At 46.5% G+C, this 19930-nt stretch overlaps 1 protein-coding gene across 1 annotated transcript in view; it reads left to right on the top strand.

Annotated features, from left to right (window-relative positions):
* Nucleotides 1-19930, top strand: part of FRAS1 (Fraser extracellular matrix complex subunit 1) — a 405465-nt gene that overhangs the window by 178337 nt on the left and 207198 nt on the right. The window contains exons 10-14 of the mRNA XM_044225418.1: nucleotides 2791-2880; nucleotides 4943-4978; nucleotides 6362-6509; nucleotides 7990-8133; nucleotides 9438-9572. Of these exons, the coding sequence (XP_044081353.1) occupies nucleotides 2791-2880; nucleotides 4943-4978; nucleotides 6362-6509; nucleotides 7990-8133; nucleotides 9438-9572 (553 nt within the window). The remainder of the gene's footprint in view (nucleotides 1-2790; nucleotides 2881-4942; nucleotides 4979-6361; nucleotides 6510-7989; nucleotides 8134-9437; nucleotides 9573-19930) is intronic.

Genomic DNA, 19930 nt, shown 5'->3' with positions numbered 1-19930 from the left:
AAACTGGTGTGTGTCCTCCTGGTGACCTCTGTGTTTCTACCTGGTGTTGAAGGCACTGGGTTCTGGACCGGAAACACTACCAGAAGTAAAATTTTAACCAAAATTGAATCTTACCAAAAATATCCCTTAACCTTCTTTCTGTGCCACACTTCTGGAAATAGCTCCACGAGTACCTGGAGTACAAACTTCCTAACTTCTGCTTCGCTTGGAGATAAAAAGATGAGTAAGACACATTCTGATCTCAGGCGTTCCCAGGTGTTTGGGGGAAGTCAGATACATCGACAGAAATCACAATACACAGTGGTCCCAATGATGATGGAAATATGGACGAAATGCATCAGAAGCACCTGGAGAAAGTGACCGGCTGCCCAGGGGAGCCGTGCAAGTGCATTGTTGGGATTTTTGTTCAACTCTACCCCACTTTCTGCCTTTCTGAGAATATCAAGGTCATTTGATTCCTGGATACCAAGGGTAGATTCGGTCTAAGTGTCTGTACATCCACAAAGAGGCAGAAAAGTAAACTTCTAGAAGAGGAGTCAGAACTGGGCAGTTTTACTGTTGTAATAATGACCACCCTGGTCATCAAGATCAGCACATAATTTTCCTTTGCTAAAAAAGGAGAAAATGGCATGGCCTTGGATTTTGATGTGTCCAACCAAATCCCTAGACACCGAAACACGAATAACGCACCAACAGGGAAATAGCACAGTATGAAGATTTTCATCTTTTCTGTATTTTGTGTTATCTTTGAACATGAATTAGATGGAAAAGTCAAGTGACTTGTTTTTAAAGGACCTGGCATTCAACATGCATAAAATCCTGACGGGGGTGGTGATGGGGTGGGTAGGAGAGAAGCTTATCCCATCGCACACAGAAGAGGGAGGGCACACGTAGGAGGGACGTGCACTTCCCTTCTGCAGTGGAGGAAAATTCCCTCAAAAGAGTGTTTCCTTTTCCAGTGGGCCAGCTAGGGGACGCACACCGTCTCTCGTCTGGTGGCTGGATGTTGGTGTGATTCTGTGGGAAGGCGTTAGCAGACTCCATCTGGCCTAGGCGGCAGAATCCTCTTAAAAAGAAAAGAATTCGTTTTGCTCCACAAAGCAATTTTTCTCAAAGCCAAAGTCAAATGCTAATTGCTGCAAGCTCCCCACCACAGTGAGCTGCCATGGTGGGGGCCCTCCAGGCGCCTTCTGTAAAGAGCAAATCTACTTAGAACTCCCCGCCTCCCCAAAACCGAATTCCTGCTCCCTGGCAGCAAGGCCTGCCCTTGTCCACAGTAGCATCGGGACCCTCGGAACGGCCACCCTCCCTGCCTTCCCGGGGTGAGGCCCGCTGCATTTTCCTGGGCTCTGGAGAAGCAGCCGCGCGTTCTGCCTGTAATCGAAGCACACGTACTCTGTCTCGATTTAAAACATTGTTTTAAGCGACTTAGATTACATACACATAAACCCCTCTGTATGCTTTGAAAGCAGATTTCACCATTCCTGGTTAGGCCTGCAACCCACCGGCTGATGTGTCACGTTTCTGCAAAACAATTTATATGTAAATCTGCCCCGCGGTTTGCGGTGTCCGCGGCTCGCCTTCCGTTCTGATGGACAGTGATCTCTATGTGACCACTGTCACGTTTTCAGACACTGCAAAGACTTACAATAAAAAAGTTACAGCCGTCCACGTATTATTGTATTTCCTTTACAAGTTCCTATTTCCCTTCATCAAAATAATACATGTTCATTTTAGAAAATTGATACTCAAGAAAAGTAGAAAAGCTTTAAAACCCACCCATAGTGCTACAGTTCAACTACAGTTTTGTACTGCACAGTGTTTGTGAGCATACAGCTCCCTGTGGTTATTCTGTTGCACAATTTCACATTATTCCATTTTTACCTAACATGGTTCCTGCACTTCAAATGTAACTTAGATCCCAAATTAAATAGTATCTTCATTTGAAGAATCATCACCATTCTTTAGAAAGAGGAAAGTGCTTTAAAGAATTTCTTAGCCTATAGGTATTAGATGTTAGTACATGCGTAGGAAAAATTGTAAACAGAGATTGTGTCTCTGCAGGCTTGCAGTGGAATTATACTTTTTAAGTGATAGAATTTATAATTATTTAATTTTTATAATAAACATTTGGTACTTTATAATAGAAATAAAAACAATGAAACTACTAATATTGGGAAGTTAAAATAAGACTTTGGAAGTTAAGCATCTACCTTCTCAGTGTGACCTTTTTCCTTCTTATAAGTAATTTAAAAAATAATTATTGTGTGAGTTAGATAACCGTTTCAGAATATTAAATAAAAATTAGCTGTCTGCTGTTTAATTTATGCCTGAGACGACATCTGTGCATGAAGGATGTATCCAATTTTGTATTCAAGGGGAAGTGTTGGTTGGATTTGAACACTGTTAATGAAACCAAATCACAAGTTCAAACCTCGTATACTGAAGACAGCCCGATCCTTTTCTGAAACGGGTCACTCTCGGAGACTACAGCAATGAACGGTCTTGGCCATTCTGGTTCGCGTGAGCTCCTGCTCATGGGCAGGGACTGGTGGGGGGACTGTGCCCAGGGACCACCGCAGTGGGAATGAAACCGCTCTCAGAGGGGAGAGCTGCACGGCCTGGATTGTCCACGGGAGGACAGCGCGGCAGAGGGAACAAGTGGGGGCCAAAGCAAAGGGCACGCTAGGGTTTTTCATTCCAGTCAGGGAGTCCCGCTGTTCTGCAGTTTGGCTCCGCTACCTGGAGATGGTGATTTGATATGCGCCTCTGCAATCCTTACTTCTACAGGGCGAAGAATTAATTCACTTAGATGGAAAATGCTGCCCTGAATGCATTTCGAAGACCAGTTACTGTGTTCATGAAGACAACGCAGGACTCGTGAGTATCGGGCCAAGAACTGGAGACTATCACAAATTAATAATTCAAAAGCAGTTTAATGGGCCGTTACCTTATACCTTTTAGCCATTCACTTGTTCAACAGATGTGACTGCGTGCCTACTATGTGGCCGGTACTAGACACACTAGAAGCAAAACGCAGGCAGAGTCCCTGCTCTTGTGGCGGGCTCATGCTCCGGTGTGGGGACACAGAGGACAGAAGCTGGCCACATCAGGGGGCGACAAGTCCGGTGGCGGGAACAGAGCCGCTAGAGTAGCCGAGGGAAGGGGGATGCTCTTTGAGCGCGACCTAAAGGAAGGGAGGGAGCCCCGCGGAGGGCCGGGGAGGAAAATGGGCCGGGAAGACGGCCAGCCAGGGCGAAGGACTGAAGCAGACGCGTGCGTGGCGAGTTCGAGAAACGAAGTGGACGTGGCCGGCACCGGATGAATGACGGGAAGGGATGTGGCCACGAGGCCCGCTGGGTAGCCTGGACAGCGAGGCTTCGCCCCGACCCACCCAGGCGAGCCTTGCGCACGGTGCTGTGACCCGCGTACTGGCGGGACGGTCACGGCCGCTCTGTGGACGAGCGGCGGGAGGGGCGAGACTGCAAGTTGTTGTCTGTGAAGGTCTTCAGCGGTAGCGGAGGTGGAGATGGGGTCTCGGTCTAGCGAGGAAGTGCTAGAAAGTGCTCAGACTCTCGATTTATTTTGCAGGTAGAATCGAGAGGATTTTCAGGATGGGATGGGGGGGTTCGAGATTTCATTTGCTGAGGTTTTATTTCTAAGTCTGTACTTTTAAAAATTATATACACAAAGGAAAAGCATTTACTGTGATCGCTTCAGGTTTGCTGTAGTTAGAGAGCCCGTACTTGCCACAGGGGGTTTTGGAATGTTGATCAATTGTGTTCTAAAAAATAGGCCACTGGATCGTAAAGACAACTAACTGCCTCATTGCCCAATCACAATAAGCTGATAAGAATTGGGATTAAGTGCTTTGATTCCTACGTACATTTTCTTGGTGATTTGGGAAAATTGCATCTGCCAGCCGGTGTATGCAGGGGTGAGACCACGGTGTAGGGTTAACGGAGCGGGCTCGGAGTTCAAACATCTACTTTGCCACATGCTGACTATAACCTGGGACACGTTACTTAGTCCTCCTCAGTGAAGAAGGGATAACAATAGTACTTACCTCGCGGGTGATTGACGTAATACCCATAAAACACTTAGAACAGTGGCTGGTGTTTTAAAAAAAAGCTGAAAAAGTGGCATCATTGTTATTATGCTGCTGGCATAGTTTGTTTCATAAGTGGTTTATAACTTAGTATCCTTGTTTCCGAAGAATGTAGGAGATTAAAGCCCACCTATAGATGTTGAATTTCTAATTTCTCAATCAGAGTATCAGTTTTCCTACCTTTTTTTTGAGGTAAATTAAGCCAGGTGGAATTAAAGAAAAGCAAATTGGTTTTGTTTGTTTTATTTTGCTTTTTATTAGCATATAATGTATTACTTGTTTCAGGGGTACAGGTCTGTGAATTGTCAGGCTTCCACACTTCACAGCACTCAGCATAGCACGTGCCCTCCCCAGTGTCCCTCACGCAGGCACCCCATCCCTCCCGCCCCCCTCCCCTCCAGCAAACCCTCAGTTTTTCCCCCGAGATTAGGAGTCTCTTATGGTTTGTCTCCCTCTCTGGTTTCTTCTTGTTTCATTAGAAAAACAAGTTGTTTTAAAGGGGTCTAAACCCCGTAAGTAATGCTGTGGTACCTTACAAGGCTGAAGAGTTTGCCCTACAGGCTTAGACCCCTTGACTATGAGTCCCTCACGTTGAAGCAAATTGAAGTCAGGTGCTTAAGCACAAAGCAAGAATAAGAATTCAAAATATATTTTCACTGCATACTGTCTTCACCTCCTAGCATATGCTTTTCTCGTTTATTGACGTATTTAGAAACAAATATAACAAATGAAGTTGTATGTTACTTGGGCAAAATGGATAAGTCTTAAATGCGAAAATAAATAGCCTAATGGTGATTTTAGTAGTATGATAAATACATTTCTCTTTGTTCCTAGATGTCCTCAAATGCAAGTAAAGTTAAGCGTATTCCAGTAAGTACAGACTTTTAACTTGTACACAGATACTTATAGAGTTGTTCTAAGCTTGTCCTGGGGAACTTTAATGTCATAGTATTTCTGACAGTTGTGTTTGATGGCATTGTGGTCCTGTTAATGATAACCAGGACTTTGACTTATTGAAACTTTGCTCCTTCCTTTACCCTATTTTTTCCCTCACAGCTGGTAATTAATATTTCTCTAACTACGAGCTCCTATATATACCTTTCCCTTTTTGTGATGATTTTCTCTTTCTGATTTTTTCTGGCATAGAAAATTCAGTTTAACCAGCAGTGCAATTTCATGTTCCTCAAAACATTGAGAGCTTTTGGGGTTTGGGAGTGTTAGTTCCCCAAAACAAAGCTGAGTTTTCATTCTTTCAAGGTTTTATGCAGGACAACATTGTATGGTTTCTTTTTAAAGGAAAGCGTAAGCACCTTTGCTCACACAAGCAAGCTTGTAATTTTGGAGGCTATAGAGTAAAGGGGCTGAGAATCTAGACTGCCTTGAAAGGGAAGTAAAGCCCTTCTGCATTTTCAAGATAATATTCCTGGTTTTTCTAAAATTGTCATTGATTTTTGCTAACCATAGCCACATCATTTGGAATGTTCAACATCATTTGGCTTAATAAACATTATATCAAATATTTGTATTATAATATGCTCTAATATTCCCCCCTGTCTTGCCTCCTTTGTCACCCCAAAACATTCGGGTAGGACCTTCATCTCTTTCCTATCTCCAGGGTGAGTGGGATAGTGAGCAAAAAGGAATTGTTCTTTATAATTCACTTTGAATTCTCCATCAAAGTGCTAAAGTTTATTACCATAATTTGCTTGGCTGAAAAGAATATTCAAGCATGAGAAAGCCCATGGCACTTCTACAGCCCACTAAAAATGGTCATGCAAGAGCTGTCATTTTGAGAATATAATGACTCTACTGTTACTCTTACTGCAGTAACCTTAAGGAAATTCAGGGCTTTAACCAGCTTCCCACTGTTATTATAAAGATTGTATATAGTGTTCCTGCTAATCACTAGGTACCTAGAAATCCCCTCTGGTGTTTTCTTGTTTGTTTGTTTGTTTTTTGGTGAGATAGGCTGGGAAACAAGGGTTATAGGCTTCTTGCTTTTTCCAGGAGCCCCAGAATGCTTTCATAGTTTATCTCTCTGCCTGGGTTGTATTTTGAAATGAATCAGTTATAAACAAAGAAGGAGAAATCGTTCCTCTTTAATTTAGAATGCTTCAACTACTGTCTTATCAGAGTTAGGTTTGCATGGTGGTTTGCGTTTTGTTCATTACGGAAATTAGAACTTCTCCACCAGCCAACTGTCTCGTGAACTTCGGCAGTTCTGATAGCGCCATTCTTTACTGTTTCGTACAGGAGGGGGAGAAGTGGGACGATGGCCCTTGCAAGGTGTGTGAGTGCCGGGGCTCTCAGGTCACCTGCTACGAGCCCTCTTGTTCACCGTGTCCAGTGGCCACACTAGCCCAGGTGGTGAAGGGACGATGCTGTCCAGATTGTACGTCAGGTGGGTCCTTGTCTGATTGATTTCTGCCGACATATTTTTACTGCCAAAAAATTCCGAGAGATCTTCTTTTTCCCGTCTTGCTTTTTTTTTTTTTTTTCCCCCTTTAAATCACCTATTGGGCTGGTTGTTTTTTTGATCCTTGCTAAGTTTTCTATCAAATGATGTTACTGAGTCTTTGTCTGTATATTTGCCAAACTCAGCAGATTATGGGTATGTGATCTTGGCCAAGTCACTGACCCTCTCTAAATCTTCACTGCCTCGTTGATAAAATGTGCCTGATCTACCTTGAAAAAATGATTATGGATATCAAATAACATAAAGTCTGGAAACTAGTAAAGGCAAATGCATGCGTTAGAACTCTTCCGTTGTTGAACCTGTAAGAGCAACTGCTGGAAGTTTGTTACAGGTGTCCGTTCTTTTTTTCTTAAGGTGAGCTATTAAACAGATGGTTCCTTCTGGGGTTCTCAAATGGGTTTTTGAAGTTTAAAGACTCATTAGTTTCTTCCAAAAGAAAATTTTATCTACTTGTTCTGCAACTCTGCTTTTAAATCACCTGGGGTTGAATTAGTTCCAGTTAATAATTGTTGGCAAGCTCTGGTGTTGCTCTGGCTGTACAGTAATTTGCCCGTAAGCTTAGTCTCTCTTGAGAAAGTGGCATTTTCTTCCATTCATACTTCATAATTAATTGTTTTCATCTGTGGGTTGCAATTTCTCATATTGGTGGCTGCTTTTGTTGCACTCAACTTATTTTGACTAATCATAGTGTTTCTATGAAGAGCTTATCATGGCAAAAGCAAAGCAACTTTATGGTTTAATTATCTTACCTTCACCAAAGTGGCTCCCTGGGCTTCCCAAAACAAATATTTAGCATATTAAAATGTACAATACCTTGAAAATCAGGTCCTTGACAACTTCAGAACCTGAAAGAAGTCCTTTGCTGGCAATTGTCACTGAATTCAATGATAATCCTAGTTACCGGGAATGAGATTTAAATTTTGGAGAAAAAGAAGAAAGCTTTTTTCTTTTCTTTTTTAGAAAAAAGAAGAGTTTTTTTTGAGGAAATAACTTTTTAAAAATTGTGCTTTGTCTTAAGTTCCTATGCATGCCAAAGCTTAAGAAGAACGTCTAAGAAATCATAAATTATTGAATTCATTTAAATCGTGTATTATGGAGCTGGTAATTCCTGTTTGCAGAGGCATTCCAGAGGGTAGAAGCATTAAAAGGGCCGTTCAGTTATGTTTTTAGTGTCTTCTATTTAGAGCTACCAGAGACAGTAATAATATTTCAGAGAAGGAGAGGTTCTTTGAAGTCGTACATTGAAGTCACTTCTGCTATTTCGGGGCCTTTTTCATATCTAAATTCCGGAGTTCTCTGTTCTTCATATTCCATACCGCTGCATATACTCTGTAGATTCTGGAGGAACGTGAGAGAAATCCTATGGTCTTTACCAAATTCTCCTCTCCTTTGTCCTTGGTTGTAGTTCATTGCCACCCAGACTGCCTGACCTGCTCTCGATCTCCGAAGCACTGTGACCTCTGTCGGGACCCCACGAAGTTGCTGCGGAACGGACAATGTGTACACAGCTGTGGTCTGGGATTTTACCAAGCTGGTGCTCTCTGTTTAGGTATGTCTCTTTTTTTTTTTTTTTTTTTTGGGCAGGCAGCCCAGAAGCGGACTGAGGCTCACTGTTGTCAACGAAGGGGTCCATGCACGCTGGAAGTGCACAATTTCCGAAAACCATTAGAAGGCAGGAACCTCAGCCATGGGTTACTTGGCCTCTTTACCTGCAGGCTTCTTGCTTCTAACGTTTTGCAGGTGTTTAGATGCTTACTGAGAGAGGTGATGTGGAGGTCAGATGTTACTAGATGGTCGTGTTGAGTTTTTCATTTTTTGAAGACTTTCAAAGAAAGTAATATGGCTAGGATTCTTGGTGTCATTTATACAACACTCAGTTAATCCAAGAGAGAACTTCAGAACTGACACATGCATTTGAGATCCCTTACTAGAACTTTCTCATTTTGCAAGTGGGGAACGTGGGGGCCAGAGGAATCAGCTGGCTTGCTCAACTTCACACGGATAATCGGCCGTAGAGTTTATCTCCAGTGGGGGATCCACAACGGGTCCGTGTTGCTTTTCAGAGTTCTTCTGCATCTGAGAAGATTTTACCCGGCAGGATTTGGTTGTTTGAGGCCAGATCATCATTACTTTTCCTTATCTCTGACTCATGGAACTAAGTATGCACTTAAGAGTGTATTGGTTTATACCCCGGCTCTGAGTATTTGACTGCTCTCTGCCTCAATATTCTTACCTGAAAAGTGGAGCAGTGCTGACCTGTACCTTCCTCAGAGGATTCTTGGGAGGACTGAGTGGTTAATACACATGAAGTGTCTCGAATAGCTTCTCGGATATTGTCAAGCCTCAGTAAAGCTTCCCTGCTTTTATTATTTTGCAATTATTTACTTCTCCCCACTTTCTTTCCTGATTCCTAATCTTTGGCCTTTTTGAAAGTTATTTCCATCTCTGCCGTGGGATGTGGGAGAAAAGAGACAAGGGGTATTGCTAGGAAGTGGTTGAGGGAGAAAGATATTGGGGCCTGTTAGGTAAGGGGAGCAGGAGCCAAACTTTCTGGCTTCAAGTGCTAGGTTCGTGTGACCCTGGACAAGTGACTTAACCTCTGGGAGCGTGATCCTCAGGTGAAGAAGGGTTGTTGTGAAGATTAAATGTCGTTCCTACAGAGGAAGTGCTTGGAGCAGAGCCTGGCATGAAATATGTGCTGTATAAATGAAGGCGAACCAAGGGACTCTCCTGCCTTTCTTGTTCCTGGTGTCTCCAGGCACTCAGAATAGGGCCATGTAAGAGTTGGCACTGGGGTGGCATCTTTGAGCTAATCAGAGCGGCCCTTTTTCTCTCCCCCTTGCCCGGAGCCAGCCTGCCAGCCTCAGTGCTCCACGTGCACCAGCGGGCTGGAGTGTTCGTCCTGCCGGCCTCCGCTGCTGATGCGGCGCGGCCAGTGTGTGTCCTCCTGCGGGGACGGCTTCTTCCAGGACCGCCACTCCTGTGCAGGTAAGCCCGGCCCGGCCGCCGAGAAAGCCACCCTCACCCCCGAGAGATCTGGGGCCGCCCGGAGCTGTGCGCAGTTGTTCAAGTCTGAGAGGAAACTCTGAGCCGGACTCCCGAGGGACCGAGAACCACGGAGGAGAGAGACGACACGTGTTTTTACAACCTTGTTAGTGCTTTGGTGATGTGTCGTGTGTGGTGAGATTTCTCGAGCTCCTTCTGCATGTGCCTGGGGCCCTGGAGCAGTTTTAATTCGGTTGGGGGTGGTCACTGTGTCGTACGTTAGGTTCCTTCCTCTTGTAAATAAATACACAGCGCTTCCATGAAAACGAAGGGAGAAACAGATCTCTGTTTTTTTCAAAACTCAATTTCTACCTGAAGAGAGAGGGAGAAACAGAAAGAAGAAAGTGACATCAGGATCAGAAAGTGGGACAGGATGATGGCATTTACGTTTACTCTGACTTTAGTGTCTGTATACTAAGTCCAAGTGTAATACTAAGTGTGCGCTAAGTCTAAGTGTTGCTTGTACTGGGCCGTTTTCCCTGTACTGATTGTAAGCATGAGTAAAGTAAAAATGTATAAAGAATTTCTTAAATGCAAGAATGGAAAAAAGTAAGCACCTGCAGGAATGGGAGACGGGGTAATGGTGGAAGCAGACACAGGGGCAGAGTCCTAGGCTCGTCTGCAGGAGACAGAATCCCGTGTGCTCCGAACCTGAGCCAGGGTGCCCGGGGGCAGGCAAACCTGAAAAGGCGGACAGGCCAGAGGGAGGGTCTTGGATGTCTTACGAGGAACGGGCGTAGCTGGCTTCGCCGCCGAGCGGGACGGGACGCGGACATGTGATGGGAATCGAAGCTGGGCCAGTCTGAGGGTCAGCTCATATGCTCCCCACTTTTATGCCCTTGGCTAGATTTTTCAGGAGGATCATTTGGCGGGAATATAGTAGAAGAGAGTAGGGAGGTGGTATTTACTGGCTCTGCGGGCTGCACGAGCTCTGTGGCAAGGCAGGTCCTGCAGGGGATGTCTGCTGGCCTCCTCCGGTCCAGCTTGTGGGCAGAAGAGTGTCCACGGCCTGAGGGAAACCACCCCGGAGGGAAACTCTAGCACGGTTAGTGTCGTACGGCCCGGAGGACAGCAGGGCTCACCCTGGAGCCAGTTACAGTACAGAACAGAGGACATGCAGCCTCCGAGTCTGCCGTGGGGCCCTCGCAGCCTGCGCACCCGTCTGCTGCATCCCCGGGGTCAAGGGCGGCACGAGGCGTGCGCTTGTTCCGTGTTCGCTGAGCGCGTGTTTGCTGAGTGAAGGGGCGCATTCCCCCTTGGGGATCTCGGCAGCACCGGCGTGTCAAGGCCTCTCGGCCATAAAAGATAAAGAACCTTAATGTTTCTTACTGACCATGTTCCGTTTACCTGTTACTTTAGAACAGGCTCAAAGCGGGCGCCTCTGAACGCCTTCCTAAGTGCGTAATGGTTGGGCAATTTAGGTAAACTGCTAAAATTTCAATTTGATGAAGTCACTGAATAGCATCCCTTCTCCTTTCTTCTGTCCCATCAAAGAGACTGCCCGCTAGCTCCCCTGTGACAGATTTGCTTTTAAAAGGGAATTAATTCCCCCTAGATTTTATTCTTCCTTCCGTAACACCTCTATCCCCTGCCACACACCCCACGTAGGTTTACTTTTTTCTTTGTTTCCCTTTCTTTTGGGGGGCCATTTTCCTCTCTCCTGTGCCTGGTGTTTTAGTGGGTGATGTTCATGCTGCTCTAGGGCCCTTTGAAATGGGTAATGTTTCATTTGATTACTGGTTTACGTAGCTGACTGCTCCCACATTCCATGCACATACCCGCACACAAATGCCTCTGGTAGAAAGTTGCTGGGAAAATTTGCTCAGGCTCCCTTCAGGGAATTAAACCAATTTGCTTTAGTTCAGCCTGGTTGCATTTTTATGCATAAAATGAGAAGAAAGAAGAGAAAGGGAGAGAGAGAATGATCTTAAAAATTAAAGCTAAACTTGTGATCAATTTCCATGCACTGTTTCAATGTTGAGACAGCCCAAATCAGCTTTCTCATTATTGGAATTTTTTGCAACATTTGGGCTTGTGCTGTTTTTGGTGGCTTTTCACCACTGACCTTGGACGTCGGTCCGTCAATCAGGGCTCTTCCAGCACGTGTGAAACTTTCCAAGAAGAAGCCAACCATTTTTATGGTAACAACAGGTTTTTCTGGATCGATTCCTCTTGGCAGGGTCATTTATGGGATGACGAGCATCATCTGCCACTTTACTGACCCGTCAAAACCAAAAGACAGTGAGCTATGAGCTGAGGAAACTAATTACCGGAAATTACCTGATTAATATTCATGCTCAGTGTGTTGAATGTAGAGCCGAGAGAAAGATGTGGGGCAGAGCCGGGCGGCACATACTCGGCGACTCTTCAACAGGGGAGTGGGAGCAGGTGCACCTGAGGGCTCAGAGAAGGCCTGGGGTCCTGCCAGTCGCAGCCTCAAGGGGTCCTTCTCATGCTCCCTTTTCCCTTGAATTTTGGGGCAAAGACACCCACATACACAGGCCAGATGAATGTGTTTGTGTAGATATTTATGTTATTGTGACGTTCTTGTGCTTGAGTGAACCGAGCCGAGTCAAACACAGACCCCATTAGGCACCCCGAGCTGGTCGCTGCTCTATTCCCTCTGCCCTCCCTTCCGCAGCCTTGGACTTGATCCGTTGATCGCCTCACCTGAAGGCGCAACACCACCGCTCTTTGTACTGGTCTTCGCCGGAGATGGGCAAGACAGACGTTGCCTCTTCTCTGCAGCAGGTAGGGCCGCAGAGTGGTCACCCTCTCAGGGACCAGAACCCAGTTTTGAGACCCGGCACTCAGGCTTCTGCCTTAACCCTTGGGCATCCTCTGCCACCAGCTGGATGTGGTCCAACATCCCTGGTGCTGCCCTGTCCCACTCTTCTTGACCCTATGGACATTGGGTTCTGGACTGGGCTTCTACTTTGGCTCCTTCTCCCTGGTACCCATTTCCAGGAGACGTCCCAGCCTGATGGTCAGGCCTGACCATGTATGGATGCCCCTGGTCTCCCCATCTCTCACATGACCTTGCACCTTTCCCGCATGGCTCCTGGGGACCACTTGTCCTGGCTTTATTGTCGTCTCTCTACCAGAGTGGTGGTTCCCTTGCCTCTTCTTAGAACCTCTGTAACTCTGGATCCAACTCGGATCCTGCCCTGAAAACACTCTTCCTTACCGGTCTTGTCCCTCACTTCAGTCAACCCCTGTTCCACTCTGGTGGGACCGCTGAACTGTTGCACACACAAATTCTAGGCACGGGAGCCCATTAAAAAAAAGTTTAAAACAACCAAACAAACACACACAAACTAACACACACCGTTAAGTTGTGCTAAATAGCTCGTAGGATTATAACGTTGAGTAAAGAGAGTAGAATTTAGCCCGTTTTTATATGTGAGTCAGTGTTTGATGTGTGCAATGAGAACGTCCTGGAGTCACAAAAACCCAAGGATGAACCCTGTGACAAGCGCTGCCTTCATTCTGCAGACCCAGGGCTGGGAGGGACAGTGACACGGTGCTTAGACTCTAGGCTCGGGAGCCAGACCCCCTGGATTCCGGTCTTGGCTCTGTCGCTACAAATGGTGTTTTTTTTTTTTTTTTTTTTAAACTCCACACTTCAATTGCCTATGGGTAAAGCAGTGGCAGTAATGTCTGCCGTATAGCATGGCTGTAAGGATGAACTGAATACATTCGCATATGTCATTTAGGATGGCTCCTGGCGTTTAGGAAGCCTCCACATGGGTTAGGAGACTTGTGTTTCTTTTTTTCCCTTCCTCCCCGTTTTGTTTCTCTCTCTCCTACATTCACTCTCCTTGGACCATTGCTTGAGGTCCTGAGGATATGAAGAGAAATGAGACCCTATCATAGTTTCCTGTAAGTGAGCTACCAATCAAGGCAGAGTTAGCTGCTGGTTGTGGAGATGCAAAAAATAATCACATAAACATGCAAATCCATGCAGTTTACTCTATATCTGACTGCTGTGTGGTCTTAGACTTTGAAGCTTCAGGAACCAAGCCATTGACCATTTTACAGGTTTGTATGAAGGGGGGATCATTTTGATTCTTGCCTCTGTCACTGACTGCTGTCGGGCTTTGCACAGGTCACTTAGCTGCTTTGAGACTCAATTTCCTCGACTGCAAAATGGGGACAATGTCATCTACTTTAAACCAATATGATGAACATTAGAAAAGATGTTTGAAAAACATATTATGCCTGGCATATAGTTTGTGAACAAGAAAAGGCCGCTATGACAATAATCTGTTCCTTTATTTTTGAATTTATGGGAATGAAAATCAAATCAGTTGCATTAAGAAATGGAGTTTGGGGCCATTTGCGTCTGATTTCAAATAAAACCTACTTTCCTATGTTATGGAGAAGTAAATATAGAGAACAATTGACTGTATTTATCACAAAGTCCTTTTATTTTTTTTTCAATGCTCAGATTAAGTGTTGAGAGTCTGGAATTTTGTTTCTTAGCCAAAATTATGGTATAATTAGAGGGAAAACATAAGATAACTGAGCCTGTAAAATTTACATATAGGATGCTGACCTAGCTGAGATTTAAAAGCTATAGTTTGAACGGAGGAACTTGTAAAGTTAATTATTTGTTGGAATTGTGTGTGACCAGAGCAGTGCAGCCGTTTGTGGAAATGAAGCGCTGACCCTTGGAGCCAGGTCCAAGGCAGTTAAGACCTAATGGGTCTTGGCATTACGTTCCAGCATGTGGGTTAGCTCAGCCTGGTTGTGCCTGGGGCCAAGCTCTGGGCAAAGGCATTTATGAAGCTGCTGTTCCAGAATCCTCGAGAAGAGAAGAAAGCCCTCCTCACGGTCATGGTGAGGACGGTCCTGGAGAAGCCGGCCTCCTCCGTGGCCCCTCCCACGTCCCCCAGACCTGGAGGGTCAGTCTCTATTTCGTTGCCAGCTCAGCTCATCCGTCTGGGGGTCCAACACATCCTGCCACTGTCTTCACTCCTTCTGTTCTGCTCTTTGAATCGTATGCATCGTTCAAGCCTTCGCTGGTGTTCTGTCTCAATGATGGTCCCTCCCTTCACTGCTGAGTGTCTTGTACGGGGGACTCACTGCTTCAAGTGATATTCCTGCCTCTTCCGTTCTGTGCGTGCAAGGATTGAGTCCTTTTCACGTAGCAGGAACTGGGATACAGAGTGAATGGGCAGAAAACTCCACGGGGGGTTGAGGAACTTACTGTCTCAATGGGAGAAGAGTGTCCGTGAAGAAGCATACGGAAACATCAGAGAGTTCCCCTCTACGGATTCATTACTATCAGTGCTAAAAAGGAAGTTTTAAAAGGTGTATTACAGGAAGTGACTGATTCTTGAGGTGGGGACAGGTTTCATCTTTCTGAACTCCCCATGGTGCTCCGCACACGCAAGGCCCTCCGGACTAACTCTTGACAGAGGCAAGTGTGATAAAACCACTGCATGGAGAAAGGGCAGCAGCGGACGGGCCTAGACTTCGGCTGGCAGGTCACCCAGCTTCCCTTTAGCTTCTATTATCTACTTCCTGCCAGCAACTCCTGGCTAGGTGTAGCCTCAGGAAAATTCCAGAATCTCTATTTCCCTCTCTTTGTCTTCCCTTCATCTCCGTCCTTGTAAAGAGAGTGGAGTGCCTTATCAGTGCCAGAGGGGTTAATCTTAAACACACACACACACACACACACTCACACACACCCCCCAACTATCCTTGAAACTTGAGTGCTGTAGAGTGTTTGAAGCCACTCAGAAGGGAGGACAATGGATGCCTCCTGCTTCCACTTCTTGAGTGAGGTAGACCCCGTGGGACAGGTGGCAGTGGTGTTCCCCTTCCCAGTCCTCTCCCGCTTTGGATGGTCATGGAGAGGTTAAGTGGAGAAAAAGGGAAAGCAGCTGGCAGTGCTGTGCCTGGGACCTGCATGTAGCAGGAGGCCAGCAGCTGTGTTTGGGATTTGCCTGCGCAGCTCACAGACCCCTGCTGGGGATGCCAGAAAACAAATGATGGACAGAAGTATCCCGTACCAGCAGAGAAAGCCCACCACGAATGCAAGGGAGTTTATCTTCCAGACAGATCCCATTCTTCCTGATGTACCTGAACCCCCAAATATTTTAGCTATGGATTACAAACTGGTGACGAGTCTTCTGGCTTTCTGCCCGGTTCCTAGGTTCACAGTTAGTTTAGCTAGACTCTGTGGCGTATGTTCTTTCTCTCTTTTTCCCATTCCTCACCCTAACACACTCCCTGCACGATCTTCCCCCTCCTTTTTAGGTTGCTCCCAGAGCACACCACACCCCCCTGTTATCACGGCTGAGATCTGAGCAGGCTAGGCGGGTGCAGCCATGAAGTCTGAGCACTCTCCCCGTCAAAAGCTTGGTTTAGGGAGTGGTCCCTCTGGCTTTTCAGTTTCTGTAGACAAAGAGATTCAAAGCATCAGTGGAGAAATCAAAGCCAATTAATTAATAGGGGCTGAGAAGAAACCCAGGGGTCCTAGTGGCTGTGGGTTGCCAGTGGTCCCAGCAGAGATTTGGAATCTGAGCTCTGTTGGGCTCATGGAGCTGGGCCGAGGTGTCACTGCATTTGAAAACTGTTGCGCTGAATTAGCGTTGTTGATTTAGAAGGACAGGTAGAGAGGGGCACCTGGGTGGCTCAGTCGGCGAAGCAGCTGCCTCCCGCTCAGGTCATGATCCCAGTGTTCTGGGATGGATCTCCCTGCTCAGCGGGGAGCCTGCCTCTCCCTCTGTGCTCTCTCTCTCTCTCTCTCTCACTCTGTCTCTCTTTTGCTCTCTCAAGTAAATAAATAAAATCTAAAAAAAAAAAAAAAAGCATATGTAGAGGGGCAGGAAAGAGAGAGGGTAACTTTAAGAATGTTCCTCGTGAGCACGACGTCTGCCATCATCCCCGGCTTAGGTACCCATGACGCGCCAGCCTGCTGCTAAAATCTCCCTCCATGTGGACCTTCCAAAGCCTCTGCCCGCGGGCAGTAGCCCTCCTGCGGAAGACCCTGCTAAAGATTCAAGTGCCTTCCCCAAGACGAGCGAACCATTCAGCCGTATCACAAATGTGGTTAATAGATTAATTAGCTATTTACCCAGTGTGTGCCTTTGGGAAAAGTACTACAGGCCTTTCCCCCCCACTCCCCTCTGAGTGATTCTTTTTCCCCTAAGTATGGCATGAATTCCTGTGCATTACAAAAAATAATTTGACAAAGTCAGTCAAATTCAAGGCACCATAAACAATCAGCAAAAAATGCCTGATTCAAACTCCCCCAAATTACTATTGTCAGTATTTTGGTGAATGGCTTCCCGGTTTATGGATATGTGTGTGTGTGTGTGTGTGTGTGTGTGTACGTTAGGAGTAAAGACATACACACATTTATTTATTTTTCAAAGGTAAAATCACACTCTCTGTATAGTTTTATTGCCTGCTTTCCCTATGTTATTTATTGTGCTTCTACAAGATCTTTTTAAAGCTGTTTTAGAACTTTCCATCTGGGGCTGTGCAGGAATGCATTCAGCCGGTCCTCTGCGGTTTAACGTTTGTTCCTAACTTTTCCACGATCACAAATAACCATGATGTAAACGTTTTTAATAGAAATTGTGGTACGTATGTTTGATGAGGGTAAATCCTTTAACATAAGATTGCTGGGCCCAAGGGTGTATGTGTCCTCTTCGAAGCTCCGACACGTGTCACACAGGACTCTCTTTGAGGAACTTGTGATTTCCTGCGAGACACCAGCGAGTGCCTGCTTCTTACCACCCTAGTCAGCACGAGGCCTGATGAGCCTTCTTGCTTGCCAGGTTGGTTGAGGTAAAATGGAATGTTATTTTTGTTTTTTACTGATTTGGGGGATTCCTTGAGAAGAGTTGATGTCATACTGACCCACTCATACTTACCCACGGTTAGCCGGGTCGGCTCTTCCTCTTGCTTGTCTGTCCAGGCCCGTCTGTCTGTCCGTCTTTTCCTTTTGCTCCCGTAACTCCACTTCCCTTCCCCCTCCAGGCCCCACTTAAGTAACGACCCGAGTGCGATTCCCATGTGCTGCGTATGCTCAATTTTAAATAGTCAAAAATACGAGTGGGTAGGTATTTCATCATTCTTTTCCTTTTTTTTATTTTAAAGACTTTTTTTTTTTAGAGCAGTTTTATGTTCAGCAAAATAAAAGAATGGCGCCGAGCGTTCCTGGGGACTCCCTGTCCTCACACAGTCACTCAGGCATGGCCTCCCCCGTCACCAACCAGCCCGTGGCGGGCTCGCGGACTGCTGGCCCCGCGAATCCTTCTCCCACCGCCCTTTTCCCCAGAGCGCTGTTTCTACTGCGCGTCTGGCCTATTGTGTGCTCTTCTGCTCTTCTGTTTAATTTGCAGATCTCTGGCTGTTGATGAGGCTGAGGGTTTTTTCACGGATTTGTATTTTTTCTGCGAGGAACTCCCTCGGGTACACCTGGGTTTTCCAAATGTATGGGGACCCCATATTCCCATTTCAGGATGTCACGTTTCCCGTCGGTGCGGGGAGGCAGGTTGAGGATGGAGACCCAGCCTGGAGGGGACAGAAGACTGTCGTAAAAGGACCAAACTGTGATGACGCCCATGAACTTCCTGTCCTTTCACATGTGCCCGGCATTCCCGCTTCTTGCACAACAAGTCGCCTCGGCCTCCCGGGGCTGGGATCGGGGACAGGAGACCAGTCGGGTCAGCTTCCCGGCTTCCCCGCCGTCACCAGGCTGTGTTCAGTCGCTTCCCACGGGGCTTTTGCTGCTCTGTTGTAGAGGTGGCAAGGGAAGAGCTTTAAAGTCTGAGTCCTCTGGGGAAGGCTGGAGAAAGCGACCTTTCCTGTCGCTGCTGGAATGATCTCCGAGGGCTCTTCGTGTCCTGTCTACGGAACCACCTTTCCGACCGTCTCTTCTGTCCTTCTCTTCCGTCTCCTGCTGCACTTGACTTTGCTGCCTTTGCAGTGACATCATTTTTGACACCAGCCAAGACGGGATGTGCTAGATCTCGCAGCGTACGCCGCTCACCAGGTCACGCGTGCCGTTCTCTACTTGCTCCAATAAGTAATGAGCGTCTCACCGCTTCCTCATGAGCTGCTGTTACTCCCGCTCTGCAGATTAGGATGGCGAGGAGCGGCGAAGTGAAGTGTGAGATAGAAAGGACATTTTTCCATCCAACAAGAGCTTCTTGTTTCTTTTTTTAAGATCTTATTTACTTATTTGACAGAGATCACAAGTAGACAGAGAGGCAGGCAGAGAGAGAGAGGGGGAAGCAGGCTCCCCGCGAAGCAGAGAGCCCGATGCGGGGCTCGATCCCAGGACCCTGAGATCATGACCTGAGCCGAAGGCAGCGGCTAAACCCACTGAGCCACCCAGGCGCCCCGAACAAGGGCTTCTTATTGGAAATGTACCCACTGTCTCCTGATTATACTTTAGAACTTGGCAAGTACTTCCCCGTCATTTGTGTGACGAAGATGAAAGCTAATGGTTGCTACAAAATGGATACGGACGGGAAAGGAGGAACTTGACATGGACGACGCAGCTGCTTGTGTCTGCAGTCCCGGCTGCTTCTGCGTAGTCGCTGGTGAAAACCCCCGTGGCGGTTTGGAAAGCAGAACCGCAGCCTGATGACTCCAAAAGGGCCTGCTGATCAAGTGTGCAATTCCCTGGGGATGGCTGAGAAACGTATTCCAAAAGGCCATGGGAGGGTGAGGGACCAACGCTCCTTCTCATTTCTGAGGGGCATTTTGAACTGCAGGCTCAACCCACCGGGGTCTGGGAAGGCTTCCTGGAAAATGAGAAGTTGCCTGTAAGAAGTGCTTTGTGTGTGTGTGTGTGTGTGTTAAAAGATTTTATTTATATATTTGACAGAGAGAGAGAGAGAGAGATCACAAGTAGGCAGAGAGACAGGAAGAGAAAGAGGAGGAAGCAGGCTCGCCACCAAGCAGAGAGCCCAATGTGGGGCTCGATCCCCGGACCCTGAGATCATGACCTGAGCCGAAGGCAGAGGCTTTAACCCAGGACCCTGAGATCATGACCTCAGCTGAAGGCAGAGGCTTAACCCACTGAGCCACCCAAGCGCCCTATGTAAGAAGTGCTTTTAACACATCCCTGGAAAGGGGCTGCATTTTATACTTAGAGAAGCACAGATCATAATTTTTTTACAGCCATCTTCTATCTCAAAATTATCAAGTAACAAAAAGAAGTTTCTTATTTTTAGAGTCTGGTTTCAATATAGAGTTGCTGAAAGAAAAGTAATTCGTCCCTTTTCATTTTGAAATGAATTGCTCAGCAAGCCAACACATGTCTTGCTATG

The sequence above is a fragment of the Neovison vison genome, chromosome 11 (assembly GCF_020171115.1).
Source record: "Neovison vison isolate M4711 chromosome 11, ASM_NN_V1, whole genome shotgun sequence".
In the NCBI taxonomy this organism is placed as follows: domain Eukaryota; kingdom Metazoa; phylum Chordata; class Mammalia; order Carnivora; family Mustelidae; genus Neogale; species Neogale vison.
The sequence above is the reverse complement of the archived record's forward strand: the minus strand, read 5'-3'. Positions and strand labels throughout refer to the sequence as shown.